General features: G+C 41.0%; 1 protein-coding gene across 6 annotated transcripts in view; it reads left to right on the top strand.

Moving 5' to 3' along the window:
- The window catches only part of FAM114A1 (family with sequence similarity 114 member A1), a 70,484-nt gene extending 67,367 nt beyond the window's left edge, over window positions 1–3,117 (top strand). For all 6 annotated transcript variants that reach the window (XM_070452038.1, XM_070452036.1, XM_070452039.1 and 3 more), the window contains one exon: window positions 305–3,117. In XM_070452038.1, the coding sequence (XP_070308139.1) occupies window positions 305–406 (102 nt within the window). In that variant the 3' untranslated portion in view covers window positions 407–3,117. The remainder of the gene's footprint in view (window positions 1–304) is intronic.
- Window positions 3,118–16,561: the final 13,444 nt, after the last annotated feature.

Below are 16,561 nucleotides of genomic sequence, written 5' to 3'. Positions count from 1 at the left end.
TGCTGCATTGTAGGCAGATTCTTTACCATCTGAGCCGCCTGGAAAGCCCTAATATACCCTTAAAGCCTATGGAAATGGCTCACCTCATTATAAGTGAATTCTTCTCTCTGTTAGTCTAGATAATTCAGAGCTGGTTGCAAGCAATCCAACAAAATGTGTTTATATCTACTTTAAGCAATAGCATTAAAAGAAAAATATTCTAAAATAGTGTGAGGTTTGAGGAGAAGAACATTATCAAATGGGAAGAATCGTCAAGCTGGAACTCTGGCAGTAAGCCTTCAGTGACAACTTTCTCCATTCACAGGGCTGCAATAGCACCACATACATACAGGATGCCTTCCAGCTGCTGCTGCCTGTCCTGCAGGTTTCACACATCCAGACCAGTTGTTCCAAAGCACAGCCATGACCTGGCCAGACTTCATCTTGTTAAAGGAAACAGTAGGCCCTGTTGCTCTGATGTGCATTTCCTGGGAAGTTTTCCATTCACCCAGCCACAGATGCCCGTTTGGAGACACTACAAGCAGTTTTGCACAGATAGTATTGAAAATGCAAGTTTAAAGAGAGTATCATTTCTCTTAATGTATATGGTTGTTTTTACAAATAATTATGTTTCTTTTATGTTAATTTAAATTTTCACAGCTTTGTATTGATAATTTCCTTTAATCTGGAGTTCACTGACAAGTATTCATTTCCATTTTCCTGGTTAAGCATGTTATCTTTGGCAAGTCATGAGCGGACCCTAGACTTTAAATTTCCACTTTGAATTTTCTCATTCTTATAGCATGACTTTAAATCAGTTCTTATAGTGGACTTAGTTTTATTACATAAGTGCCATGGGCAGAGATAACACTACTTATAGATTTCTACCTATTATAGTGAAAGGGGAATATAGGTGTCTCTTTATAGTCATTCATTCTTCAAACAAGCATATATTGAGCTCCTACTGTGTGTGTGTGCTCACAGTAGAAGAAGAACATGATCTCACCCTGGTAGAAACAGATATTCTGAAAGAGGACTTACAATCATTCTGAAACTGCTTTAAAATACTAATAACTTTTCTAAACCTTAAAAAATTTGATGAACAAGGTAAATAAGTATTTTTTAAATGTTCTGCCCCTCAGCAGATTGGATTTTTTCACATTCCTTGAATTTTTTTAATCCAAAACTTTACATATGGGTTGAAAATACATATGATAAGGGATACTAAAGAATATTTTGTTTAACACTGACTTCTTATGACCATAAGTACATAAAGGCATAATCACAGAGCTTGCAAGTATTTAGATAGAATATTAGAGGGATTACAACACAGTAGACGCCCAGGACTGCACTTTAAAATCGACTACAGTTGAGTCAAGCTATCCCATGAATACACAGATCACACTCCCTGGTGGCAAATGCCATCATTGCTTCTAAAGACAGAACATGTTGATGTGTGGATAACTAAATGATATTACAATCCAAGAGGCTGCAGCGAAGACCCTGCAGCCGGGAGAGGCATTGTCAATGGGCAAGTCTCCCCTCCAGGCCCAGAGTTCACTTGGGCAGGGGTTTCATACTACAACATTCTTGTCTGGGAGCCCCAGTGACATCCCTCCCTACCTGGGAGGGACATCATCACAAGGTGTCTTACCCAGTGGCTCTCTTCTGGTGAGACAAAGCCTGTACGTTAGCCTTGTTCACGTTTGCTTTTATTCACCTGGTAGGATAGCCCAACTTTTGTTCCATAAAGTAGGGATCTTTTCGTATCATCCTACTTCTTCGGTTCAGTTCAGTTCAGTCGCTCAGTCGTGTCCGACTCTTTGCGACCCCATGAACTGCAGCACGCCAGGCCTCCCTGTCCATCACCAACTCGCGGAGTTTACTCAAACTCATGCCCATCGAGTTGGTGATGCCATCCAACCATCTCATCCTCTGTCATCCCCTTCTCCTCCTGCCCCCAGTCCCTCCCAGCATCAGGGTCTTTTCCAATGAGTCAACTCTTCGCATGAGGTGGCCAAAGTACTGGAGTTTCAGCTTCAGCATCAGTCCTCCCAATGAACACCAGGACTGATCTTTAGGATGGACTGGTTGGATCTCCTCGCAGTCCAAGGGGCTCTCTAGAGTCTTCTCCAACACCACAGTTCAAAAGCATCAATTTTTCGTTAGGAATCTATTTTCCAATATCCTGCATTTCATTTGTGTATCTCCTGAAACAGCCAAATGGAAAATATAAGAAGTTATTTATAATCTGGAAAAAAAATTCTCTGTGGAATCAATTAAAGGTGGCTTTTCCTACTTGCTATTTGATTGCCTGAAATGTTTCTGCTGTTAAGTCTAGAGACCAATTAACTGATGAAAATGTTGCATTTGCCTCTTCATAAATTTTAGACTTTTTATGTATAGACCAGAGGACAGGGTTGAGATTTACAGTTTCCTTATATCAGTTTCTTAGCATCGGATGGACTTATAGATGTTAACAAGAAATGGAAAAGAAACGGATAGCTGCAGAGGGGCTGGGGATTAGACTCTCAGCCTCACGCATTGTGTGCATGGCAAAATTTTTAATCATGAAATGAAATATAAATCTACAAAAGAATAAGAGAATTATTTTTTGAGTGGTGACTTTATTTGCATTGCACTTATATATCTTTTAATGATAGGATGTGAGGATTGCCAAGTGAAAACACAGGCTGAGAGATGATTCCTGGGGCCTAGCTCCGCGGTCTGAGAATTTCATTATTTAAGAGAGAATCATCATTTTAAAATATATCCACTCTCCAGGATTGCTCTCTTTCAATACTGTTTTTCACCATCACTTTTAAATAATTTCTTCTTTGCTTTGCTGTAAAAGCTAGCAAAGCACATGATCCAGATCTGAGCAAATATCAATCAGTTACTGAATGAATGATTTAACAGACTTACTCTGGAAATTTTGTATTCCTTCAATAATCCTTTACAGAAATTGGGTTCATTTCTATCTATGCAATTACCCTGAACACGCATGCCAGCTTTTTTTTTTTCCTTACATCAAGTGCAAAAGAAGTTCTAGTCTAAATAATGAATGTAGTCTTGTGCCTATGCTTGTGCCTTATTAAATAAAAACCTTCAAAAGCATATTTCAAATTCAAAGCAAAATGCGTCCAAGAAAATTGCTTTGGGGTATTGATACATGCAGCTCTAAAGGGCAAAATCCCAACTCTTTAAAGGAAAGTATTTAATCCTGAACTTCAGACAGAAGCCTCCCTTTCCTCCGGGTCTCACACTGGGCTGGACATCAAGCCCATGGTTAAATGAGCCATGTGGCTGGCTGGGCAATGCCAGGGATGAGCCACTTCAGTGGCACCCACCAAGGGGTGGACTATGGACCTCAGCTGCAGAACTCCAAGGAAGAAGCACCTTGGACAGGTGAAGAAAAGTGCAGATTACGTGAGAGAAGTCTGAACCCAGAAATAAGTGTCTCCTGTGCTTTGTATTAATAGAAGTCAGCTGCCCCAAGGTGATCCCATATCTGGAAAGTTAAATCCTGCACAGGCCACCAGGCTGTGCTTAAGTTAGAAACAAAAGCAGGCAAATTCCAGTCACAGCCGTCCCAGAGCTCTAGGATATAACATCTTAGGAAGTAATTCAGCAAAAATGTGAAATAAGCATATTTCCCTTCTTTCCTAAAAAAATGTATACATTTGTAATGTGCATGTATGCAGAACAGATGGGGTGGGTCATACACATGACTTCAATTCATATTTAATTTTATAAAAGCAGTTATTCTTCAGGGTTGAGCTAGTTTTTTGTAATGTCAAAATTGCCTTTTGATCTTCCTCTTAAGCATGCCCTACATTCTGATATTCAGATCCACGCTTCAACTTGGTTTCTTTTTTTTTTTTTTCCATTTATTTTTATTAGTTGGAGGCTAATTACTTTACATCATTGCAGTGGTTTTTGTCATACATTGAAATGAATTAGCCATGGATTTACATGTATTCCCCATCCCGGTCCCCCCTCCCACCTCCCTCTCCACCCCATCCCTCTGGGTCTTCCCAGTGCGCCAGGCCCGAGCACTTGTCTCATGCACCCAACCTGGGCTGGTGATCTGTTTCACCCTAGATAATATACATGTTTCGATACTGTTCTCTTGAAACATCCCACCCTCGCCTTCTCCCAGAGTCCACAAGTCTGTTCTATACATCTGAGTCTCTTTTTCTGTTTTGCATATAGGGTTATCGTTACCATCTTTCTAAATTCCATATATATGTGTTAGTATACTGTAATGGTCTTTATCTTTCTGGCTTACTTTGCTCTGTATAATGGGCTCCAGTTTCATCCATCTCATTAGAACTGATTCAAATGAATTCTTTTCAATGGCTGAGTAATATTCCATGGTGTATATGTACCACAGCTTCCTCATCCATTCGTCTGCTGATGGGCATCTAGGTTGCTTCCACGTCCTGGCTATTATAAACAGTGCTGCGATGAACATTGGGGTGCACGTGTCTCTTTCAGATCTGGTTTCCTTGGTGTGTATGCCCAGAAGTGGGATTGCTGGGTCATATGGCAGTTCTATTTCCAGCTTTTTAAGAAATCTCCACACTGTTTTCCATAGTGGCTGTACTAATTTGCATTCCCACCAACAGTGTAAGAGGGTTCCCTTTTCTCCACACCCTCTCCAGCATTTATTGCTTGTAGACTTTTGGATAGCAGCCATCCTGATTGGCGTATAATGGTACCTCATTGTGGTTTTGATTTGCATTTCTCCAAGGAAGACATACAGATGGCTAACAAACACATGAAAAGATGCTCAACTTGGTTTCTTAAACTGTTGGTTTGTAAAGTCACATCAGAAGAAATCATAATGAAAATTCATTTCAGAACTGCAATTTTGCCTTGATTTTGTAGTTGATTAAGATTCAAAAAGCCATCAAAGTGGATTCAGACCAGCCATTCTTCACACTGAAAAAAAATCATGTGGTTAACCATTTGTTGTATTTTTCTAGCTATCTCGTAACTTATTCAGGTTTATGTTCATTTTCTGTATATTTAAAAACTCCCCTGGTGGCTCAGACAGTAAAGCATCTCCCTCAACGTGGGAGACCTGGGTTCCATCCCTGGGTTGGGAAGATCCCCTGGAGAAGGAAATGGTAACCCACTCCAGTACTCTTGCCTGGAAAATCCCATGGATGGAGGAGCCTGGTAGGCTGTAGTCTATGGGGTCACAAAGAGTCGGACACGACTGAGCGACTTCACGTCTGTATATTTGCCTATAGTAGATGCTCCACTGCAATGTCTGCTGTTAAACAAATCTGAATTCTTTGTGTGTATACGCACTTAGCTCCTGAAAATATCTGAGTTAGTCTACCCTTTGGGCATTTTACTTTTAGCAATAATTAGCTTATTACAACCCAATAGTAAGAAATCGATGGTGTTTCTGATATTTCTGGTGTCTAGAGCCATCATAGACTGGGAATAGAACCTGATTTTATAGGATAAGAATTTTGTGTTGGAGTTGAAGCTGTTACCTTTGTCTGAATCAGAGAATTTTTTCTCTGCATGAGCTGTCAGCCAAAAAGCAATAGGATTATGTCTGCCTGTGGTCACTGCTGACTTACTTGAAGGCCTATCTCTTCTATTAGTCTCAAAGAAATTCCATACTGCAAAAGAATAATATATACAATTCATATATGACTCCCCTGAGAACAAAAGTTTAGGGTGATCCCGAAATGGTCTGTCTCCCTGCCCTGGGTCTCACCACTAGGTTTCTAGAACTGCCATTTGGCGGGAAAAGTCAGCATAGAAGCCAAGAGCAGATGGATGAGACCTTGGCAAAAAAGCAAAACTAATTCTCTGCCTTTGAGTCCCTGCCATCTTTATCCTTTTTCTCTCTCAGGACTTTCTGGACAGTCATTAAATGCCTCTCTTCCAAGATAAGCTTTTCACATCCTGACTCTCTTTTTCATGTCTCCTCTTCTTCCCTTTCTCCTTCACTACATTTATATTCTCCTTCCCCATTTACCTTACCAGAAAACAATCCAGCCAAAAATCTTCGATGATAATCATTAATGTGTATTTACTGTGTGCTGGGTACCACGCTGAGTGTTTTGTATGTATTATCCCACTTACTCTCCATAAGTACCCTAATGGGTAGATACTACGATTTCCACTGCCCAAATGAGAACATTTAGATGCAAGGAATTTCAGAACTCATCTAATCTTACACACGTGGTAAAACAGAGCCAGGATTCAAACCCATGTCATTTTGACCTGACCAGTTAGTATTGTAAACTCTTACGTAGAGCCTCTCAACAAAAGAGAAAACTAACATGTTATTTTTAGAGATAGCTGAATACTTACGTGTTTAGCTCTCTTTATACTGTGAGGTGGATTTGGAGCTGAAAGATTTGGTCGTCAACTGTGGTTGTTTCCATGCAACTACGAGCACACTGGGGCCAGAGAGACACAAATGAAGCCATGCGAGGTTATCGGGCCCCCGGGTGCTTCTCACAGCAGGCGTCTGCACCTCTTCACAGATATTTCCACCGAGCAGCTCCCTGGTCAGCATTGGCACCGCAGCCTTTTCCACAGGTGCATTTGATTGTCCTCAAATGGCTCCATTTCCTCCTCCTCCCTCGTCGCTGTGCCAAGGAATCCCATTTGTAAATCACCACCCTTCCTGGAAATCCTTAACCCTCTACTACCTACTTGGAGTTTGCAGTGGTTTTATGCTTCCCTTGCCTTGAAGATTACCAATTTAAGGCAGCCTCTCTGTTGACTCTTCAGTACCGTGGGCTGTGAGATACTGAGAAGTATTTTAAAGATGCACTCAGTAATGCCTGCTTGTCCTTGAACTTGGTGCTGTTCCCTGTTAAGCCCAAGAAATGGTGGTGGTGGTGATAGAGATGATGATCATGGTGGTACTGGCAGTGATGATGATGATGGTGGTAGGTGATAGAGATGACGATGGTGGTGTTGACACTGATGATGATGATGGTGGTGGGTGATAGAGATGACGATGGTGGTGTTGACACTGATGATGATGATGGTGGTGGGTGATAGAGATGACGATGGTGGTGGTACTGGCAGTGATGATGATGATGGTGGTGGGTGATAGAGATGACGATGGTGGTGGTACTGGCAGTGATGATGATGATGGTGGTGGGTGATAGAGATGACGATGGTGGTGTTGACACATGATGATGATGGTGGTGGGTGATAGAGATGACGATGGTGGTGTTGACACTGATGATGATGATGGTGGTGGGTGATAGAGATGACGATGGTGGTGGTACTGGCAGTGATGATGATGATGGTGGTGGGTGATAGAGATGACGATGGTGGTGTTGACACTGATGATGATGGTGGTGGTGGGTGATAGAGATGATGATCGTGGTGTTGACACTGTTGATGATGATGGTGGTGGTGATGGTGGTTGTAATGATGATGATGAGTTTGGTGGTGGTGAAAAAGGTGATGGTAGTAATTATGGTGATGATAATGATGCTGGTGGTGACAATGTCTTTATTCACTAACTACTTAACTATGTTACAGACGCTTTACCTCCATGGTCTCAATTTAATTCCCAATATCATCCTTATGAGGCAGCGACTATTATCATACTTATTTTCCAGATGAAAAGCAAACCTCAGAGAGATTAAATAATCTGCCTTAGGTTATCCAACTGGTAATCAGAAGAGATAAGATTTATGTTGAGGGAGTATATACAATGCTAGTCAGATTCCCCAGACAAGCAGATACCTGGTCATAAAAAAAGTTGCTCATTTTCACTTGGGTTGAGTTCTTCTCTTCCGGCTAATACCTGGGCTCTTTCTCTAGCCAGTGGCCTCAAGCAGAGACAGATTGCTCCACAAATCTCCCCATCAGAAGGCTAACCACATTTTTCCTGCCGATGCCTCCCAAGAGAAAGTGGGTAGCCTATGTGTCCCATTCTCCCTCATGTTATAAATCTCAAGCTGAGCAATCCATTTATCACTTAAAACTGTGATCACCTCGTAACACTTCTGCAAGAAAGCTCTAGTCTGCTATCTTTGGGGGGAAAAAATCTGCTAAGAAATGTGATACAGGACAAGAAATGATGAACTGCAGGACAAAAAGACTGGCCATTTCTGCCAGGAAGAATTATTTGGTCCTAGAGGGCATCTTAGTCAGAGAATATAGGGCATCTTATATATAGAGGATAATTTTCTTCCAGACAGATTCACACATCCCTCCCTCACTTCTTTGGGCTTTTTAATCAAAAGCCTCCTTCTTGGTGAGGCACCTCCAGGTCAAATTTCAATCCTCCCAATATTCCCTTTACCTGCTTTTTTTTTTTTCCTCCTTAGGATGCATCACTGTCTACCATCATTTATATCTTACTACTACTGAACCAAGGTCCAACTGCTCACCACTCAAAAGCTATTAAAGCAGCTGGATTGGTGAAAAGGAAAGCTTACTTTATTTTGGATGCTAGTGACAGGGAGGGGGAGGGTGGATGCCAACTTCTCCCCAACAATCAGGGAGTAAGAGCTTTTATCGACAGAGAGAGAGGGCTACATGCAGAAATGGCGCAGTCCGCTCTGACAGTCATTTGAGATTGGTCATCTGCGGTTTGACCAGTGTCAGCATGATCGTTTTAAGTACAACTAATCTTCATTTCTGGGGTGAGTCTGTTCCCATTTCCTTGAGGCCAGTTCTCGAAACTGGCTGCTTATGTCATGGCTACAGTCTGGTCATCACGTGGCTAACTTCTCCACGGGGGTTTCGGCGGGGGTTTCAGCATCTATAACACAGCTGACAGCATATAGCTCAGAATATTATCTGCAGCACTTGAGGAGGAACAAAGGTCTTTGATTATACTTAGTGACTGCATTATTATTCTTTGGTGTCCTCTGACTGCTTCCCTTCATTTCTGCATTTTCTCACTTCTCTGCTTAAACTTATTCTTTGGCTAAAGTTTTTCCACAGACAGAAGGCAGGCTGAGAACATGGCAGGGGGAAGGACCATAAGGTCTTGCTCTATTTCATTACTTATCTATTACTTGTCTGTTGTGTTAGGATTTAATTTCCATGAGTCGGGAACTTTTTGTCTGTTAATATATTCCCAGCATGCAAAGCAGTGTTTGACTCATAATTAAGTGCTCGGTAGTGATTTGTTCAATGAACAAATACACCAAAGTCTTAAGTGTTCAATCTGTAAACACTGAAAGAATGGAAACAGGGGTATGATAGGGTAATTAATGATGGAGAATATCTGGCCAAGTTAATATTAACTATAGAAGTCCTTTTGTCCATGTTGATGTTATATGGCATTGTAGCATAAATAGGCATGATTTAGGGGCTTAGAAGTACATAAACTTTTTTTCATTAAAGTAAATGGAATTTACACTTTTCTACTTAGAAGAATTCACTCTATAATGGATTTTTCAAGACTCTTCATCAGGCGGGGGTAGCCTATAGTGAGAAATTAGAACCACCTATTTAGTAGCACCCTTATTTGCTAACTATGTCTACCAATACTGTGAGATATTATGCAGTGGTTAAAAAAGACTAGAAAGAATGTGTCTTAGTCTGTTTGGGCTGCTGTTATAAATATACCACAGACTAGATGGCTTAAACAGTAAACACTTATTTCTCTGGATAAGATCAAGGTGCCAGCAGATCTGGTGCCTGGTGAGAGCCCACTTCTGGCTTTGCAGATAGCTGTGTTCTCGTTGCATCTTTACATGGCAGAGAGTGAAGAGGCAGAGGAAGCGAGCTCTCCTATGTCTCTTCCTGTAAGAGCACTAATCTTTCATGAGGTCTCCGCCCTTACTTGTAACCTAATTACTTCCCCAAAGCCATCCTCCAAATATAACCACATTGGCCTCAACATATAACTTTGGGAGGATATAAACATTCAATCATAGGAAGATGGAACAGTTCTCTGTACTAACAGACTTCCAGAATCACTGCATGAAAAAAAGAAACCTGTCGTATGGTACTTATAGTATATTTATCTCAAATAACATGTGCATACACAAAAATATACTATACACACACACACACACACACACACACACACACACTCCTGGAAGAAGGTCTGGAGAGATACACACAAAGCTATTAATGATGCTTGTGACCAAAGATGGATAGGGTTGTAGTAGGATTGAGAGAACTTCAGAATTTGACATAATAATCAAAGGGAACTCCAGTGTTATTTGTAATATTTTTATAATGAAAACGTATTAATGGATGACTTATGTGGTGAAATTTTTAAAGGTCAAAACAAGAAGCAAAAGAAAATAGCTTCTGTTGAAGGAGATAAGAGGATAAGGTCCTGTCAGGGACTTAAAGTGTAAAATACAAAGGTTATTTTTCAACAGAAGGGCCATAACTGTGAATGAGAGCATCTAAATGATTTGGATTTCTTTGTCATCAATGTGCCTATAAAGCTCTAAGACAATTTAAAGGATTATACACATCTCTCCTTGTTTTCTCAGAAAAGCCCAAATCAAGTATTCCAAGTGCATGGTTTGTAAAGATTGTGATGCTATAAGCAGAAAAAAATTGTCATTTCAATCTCACTGGAAAAAGCCAACTTCCTTAGTCAAATAGTGTAGTGTCGCTAATCTTCCTGCTAAAGCTGAACAATTCTAGGTCTATGTAATGACTACAGAAGCAATTTAGAAACTTCTGGAGGGAAACACCACACAAATGAATGAGTCTGTTGTTCCCGGTTCTTAGCTTGATGCCCAAATGCTTATCATATTTGCAAGAGGCAGTTTACAATCTGCTCATCTTGACAAATGTAGCCCAAGGGGATTTAAATCCCTGCATTTGCAATTTCTGTCTCTTCCTCTCCAAATTTATGGAGAAATGGTAGACACGAATAATGTGTCGGGGATGAATGAACTGAGGTCTCTGTTCCGCTCCTGCAGCTCTATATCACTCAAAGGAGAGTAATAAATGGAAAACAAAGCAAAGTCTCAGCAGATAATGAATCTGAGTTCTAACGACCTTCCCAAACTACAGAAATGGATTGTAACTTAACTTGGCATTTCCCAAACTATTTGGTGCCTGTAGATATGTATGAAAATATTTTTGACTGTTTAGGGCCACAGCTGGGCATTTTAAGTATGTCCTCTATGATTCATGAAGAGTCAGAACTACTCTTCCACAGAAAGGTGAAAGTCATCCATCAGTGGTAATGGAAGACATGCTCCCAACCTGTCCTGTCTATTGCCTTGATGGTGGTGTGATTGATTAGGAAGGAGTCTTGGACTATTCTGCAGCCCCCAAGGACCATAGTATGGCCATTTATATAAGAAATGAGTATCACAATCCAATGCCTGATATCCCACATCTCTCTTATAAAACCACTTGATTTCTGGCCAGGTATGTAGAGTGAAAACTCACATTTACTCAAAGGAAGTCATGTGTGAAATAACAGGCTTGCTTGCTGAAAGTAACAAGTCTGTCACTTGACTGGTCATCTCCATCTGGATTGCTGCAAAGCCAGCAGTTGGTCAGTCACTGCTAGGGCATCGATACCTAGTGGGAATAATATACATCAATGGTCTGAAATCACTTGGCTTAAAAGTAAAAGGCTCATTGATTTTTAAGTGCAGGAATAAAGTCCTCCATGTGTTGCATCCAAACAATTCACCCACTGCTGCCTTTTTGCCTCTTTGAGATAGTCATTTTTTTTTTTTTTCTTGTTTCTGGAGCTAAAACTAAAACAAATCATGAAATAAAGTAAAAGAGGAAAACATCTATTGATTTTAATGAACCTCTACCCTTTATTCATTCAATCATCCATTCATCCAACTAGTTCACAACATTATGGTAACTGTTGTGCACTCTACTGAATGAAAGAGGGTTCAACTTGAAATTCACTTTTCAGTTCTCTCATCCAAAACCATATAAATCAGTTTGGGACTTGCCTGGTGGTCCAGTGGCTAAGACTCTGTGCTCCCAATGCAGGGGGCCCGGGTTCAATCCCTGGGCAAGGAACTAGATCCCGCATGCCACAATCAAGATCCAAGATTCCACATGCCATAGCTAAGGCCTGGCACAGCCAAATAAACCAAAACCATATAAATCAGTTTGAAAAACAAATCCACTGATCCACTAGGTGTATTCATGGTTTCTGCTTGTTGTTGTTATTGTTTAGCCAGTAAGTTTTGTCTGACTCTTTGTGACCCCATGGACTGTGGCCCACCAGACTCCTCTGTCCATAGGATTTCCCAGGCAAAAATATTGGAGTAGGTTGCCACTCCCTTTTCCAGGGCATCTTCCCAACCCAGGGATCCAAGACACAGCTCCTGCATTGGAAAGTGGATTCTTTACTTTGAGCCAGCAGGGAAGTATCCACCTATATGCTGACAACACACAAATTTCTACCTGGAGCCCTGATATCACTCCAGGATTCCAACCGTAGAGTCAGCTTCCTATCAGACACCTGTATATCAGTGTTTGGGTGTTCCACTAAACTTAATCTGAACATGTCTGAATTGAATTCATTACCTTTCCCCCCTCCTCCTATTAATATATTTTCTTAATTGGATGCGTAGTGTTGCTTCTGCCAGAAGCCTAGCTGTCACCCCGGCTCCTACTTTTTCTTCACCCTCAGCGCCCAATCAGTTTCCAAGTACTATCAGTTATTTCTTTGTATATCTTCCTGGATCCCATTGCCTCAGCCTTGTTTCCCTTTCTTCTCATCATTCCTGTGAACTGGCATGAGAGACACTGAAGGATAGCAGCCTATGCCGCCCCAATATATGACTGTAGGGGTTCAGGACATGCCATCCCCAAATATGTTGCTTTGGTATGTTGATTACTTTTGAGCTGTAGGCTCTTGAGAAACAGCAAATACAGGGAGAGGCTTTGAACTTCCCTTACCTACCTGAAGACAGATACTCCATAAGGGACTCAGTTATCATACATTCCTAAACTGGGAGTTTTAACAAGCAGGGAAGATTGCCTCAATACAGAAGAGGAGACTAACAGTCAACACCACTTTCAGACAGACTTTATCACAAACCATCATATTTCCCACCTATTCTTCTAAGGGTCTACTCATCTTTCCAAAAAATGATTTACTCTACCCTAAGAGGCTGACATCTCCCGCCCCCTTCCCTATTTAGAATTTGGGATTTAAGTCCAAATTCTAAGCTACCTCTTTTTTACTCATTTTCCCCTGAGTATCACCCTTGTATACATGAGATTACATGTTAGTAAATTTCTGATTGTTTTTCTCTTGTCAATCTGCCTTTTATTACAGGGGTCTCAGTTAAGAACTCAGAGGGTAGGGGGTAATTATTTTTCCTCCCCTCTGATACCAACCTGGTGTCAGGGCAGGTATTAGTTCCTCTCTAATTGCCCATCATGGTAGTGTCAGCATAGATTCCCTAAGAGTGCAAATCTGGTTATTCCTTTAATTGAAACCTTCATTGGCTGAACCCGAGCATCTGGGAGAATACCCAAAGTCCTTTATAGTCTGGCCCCTCCTACCTTTTAGGGCACCTTCATCAGTTCTTCACCAACTCAAGGGCAAAGCCCACAGAGGTCCTTGTGGGTGGCCCCTTGCACCACGCTCCCTCTCAGCTCTGAATGGTGGCAACTTAACTTGTGTCGCTGCTACCGTGCATTGATTAGAGCGCATCAGGGGCCCGTGTGAACTGAGGAATTCAACGTATTGATAATGTCACAGAACAGCGCATTCCTAAAATCATCATAGCATCATTAGCACAAATTGTGCTCCAATGGAATTTTCTTAGACTGGATTTTTAAAAATCTGCTATAGTATAACCCCCAAAGAGGGATGAGATTCCCTCCAGCGTCTCAATCTTCTCTTACTGCAGTGATTCAAAAATGTACTCTGAGATAATCGGGAAGGAAAAAAAAAATTTTCCTGAGAAGTGGGTTAGCCATCAATAACCCCCTTTTTTTTTAACCCTAAGGATTTCCTAAACCTTTTAGTTTACTATTGTGCATTGGAAATCTCCAAAAGAGGGCTTGAAGGTGCAGCTTATCTCTAAGTTGAACAGGGAAGCCTATACCTGGAGCAAAAATTAACAGCCACCTTCAGTGGTGTTCCTCTGAATACAATCTGGCTTCCCTCTCTTCCAATAACTCTGTATGTAATAAATCATTCTTTCAGTTGTGCAGTAGTATTTAAGGGCTGCCTGCTTAAACTTTAATTGGTTAAGCAGTTACAAGCTCAAATTATAGAGTGTGAAAAATATCACAATAGATCACAGTATTGTCAGTTTTCCCCTGCAGAACCCTGACATTCTCAAGTTTAACAAAACCCGTCTCCCTCCCACGTTAATTACCACAGCGTCCTTGAAACAGAACAGCATGGTTATTACTATGTCAAAGAGAGCGTGCTTCCATCTCCTGCACATCAGGAGCCCGTGTGTGTGTGTGTGTGTGTGTGTGTGTGTGTGTGTGTGTGTGTGTGTGTTGGCGGACACATAGATCTTAAAGTAAACCCCTCTTTTCTGTACACAACTGCCAAGTGCCTTCATATACGTTCTTTCCACTCTGTCCAACTTCTCCTTTAAGTCTCAGATTGCGTCCCTTCCTCCAGAAAACCTTTCATTTCTTCCTCCTTGATTTCAGTGCCCTTGTCTGGGCTCCAATAGCGTTCCATTCATTATGTCCACAAACACTTACTGGGCAGTTTCTACATCAGATGCCAGTACTTGTTAATGGTGCCCAGAGACTAGCTTGTTTGGGGCACAGTTAGGCCAACCTGGTCCTCAGGCGAAAGGGGCGCTATACACCCAGGGCTGTTACCACCAGTTCCCAAGAGAGGCAAGAAGCCTCCTCCCACCCCATTCTCCCTACTTCTCCTCCAGCACCACCCATCCTCGCAAACCAGCAAACTCTCAGGAATACAGCCTGCGTGAATTCCGCCACTAAAACATGCCATTTCAAGAGATCCTTTTTTGCTCACATTAATTGAATTATTCTATTAAAAAAGCAATAACTGCTACTGAATAATGAACTTTTCTTCTAGCATTAGTCTGTAATTAAAAAAGCTTGAATAAAATAGACAATTTTTAAAACACCCTTTTTTTCTACTGAATTTTTCACTCTGAATAAACAATAATGTCCAAAAAAATCTCACTGTGATGTAAGCATTAAGCACTATCAATTTGTTTTGACATAGTGGAACTTTGTTTTGATAAATTGCTTAAAAATAAAACTTACTTTGTCCGTTTGCCAAAATAAGATGGGGAATGGAGATGATTTCCTGTTTCTCTGTAACAAATTTCAAGTAGAAAAATGTGTTTTAAATCCAGTAAGCAGAAAAGGACTTTCTGGACACTTAGTTCATAGCATTTTCTAATCAATATTTGGCTGTTTTTGCATTGTAATTAGTACCTTTCACCACAGGGATCTCGAGATGAGTTCAAAGAATGTAACTCTTAAATAATCTATTAAATGATTCACTTCTGATCCTATTTGATGAGCATCCAGAGCAAAAAGCTTCCCTCTGTGCAATTCATCTCCCAACTACCAAATAATCAAGTTCTTTAGATGTATTTGGTTGCATGGGTAAGACAAGAAAAACATCTGTTGTGTAGGAGTGCTTGCCGTTCAATGGTGTGCATAAGCGTATGCTCCAAGCATCACCGGGACACAGGAGAGGCATGCTGCAGAAGCCCCCTTGCTGGAAGTGTGTACCAAAAGGTATCGGACAATCTTCTTTTCCTAAGAAAATGAATCTACTTTTATCTCCATAGCGAGAGTTAATAATTAAGATGTAGCAGAGTGTTAAGGGCATGGACTTTAAACTGAGCCCACCTGGTCCAAATCTCAACTCTGCCACTTAAGTCTGTGTGTCCTTAAGCAAGTTACTCAACCTCTCTGTGCCTTAATTTCTTCATCTGTAAATTGGGATCCTGATAAGAGTACTTACTTTCTGATATTGTGAGGTAAACGAATTAACCAGTACATTTTTAGTGCCTGAGGTGGTGGTGGTGATAGTTTAGTTGCTAAGGTCTTGTCCGACTCTTTGCAACCCCGTGGACTGTATAGCTCCACCAGGCTCCTCTGTCCATAGGATTTCCCAGGCAAGAATACCGGAGTGGGTTGCCATTTCCTTTTCCAGGGGATCTTCCCCTCCCAAGGATTGAACCTGGGTCTCCTGCATTGCAGATGGATTCTTTACCAACTGAGCCACCAGGGAAAGCCTCTTGCCAATTCCTACCCTAACACTGGGCTATTTTGGCAGCAGTTGTCTAAGCTATGATTCCCTTAAGGTGACTGGAAAAATAGAGCAGATATATATCTTTCAGTGGGAATCGAGGAAAACTTTCTCCAAATGTACACAGCTAGAAGCTAAAGTTAAAAATGGGAGATAATCACTTTCAGAACCCTCACCCATATGTTTCCCTAGAGCAAACCACTTCCTTTCCAAACATGAATTTCCTTATAGATAGTTGAAAATAGTTAAGGTTCCATATAAGGATGTAAACTGATGCCTGTCTTTACCAGATGCCAAATCTCTGAAAGGACTATCTCTGAAACAAAATTTTTAACTCCTCAAAGCAAATTATGAATTTAGGGAAGAAATGAAAATTTTAGGGTCACCATTCTG

This window comes from Odocoileus virginianus, chromosome 21 (assembly GCF_023699985.2).
Source record: "Odocoileus virginianus isolate 20LAN1187 ecotype Illinois chromosome 21, Ovbor_1.2, whole genome shotgun sequence".
NCBI classification, from domain to species: domain Eukaryota; kingdom Metazoa; phylum Chordata; class Mammalia; order Artiodactyla; family Cervidae; genus Odocoileus; species Odocoileus virginianus.
This window is presented reverse-complemented; position numbering and strand designations above follow the sequence as displayed.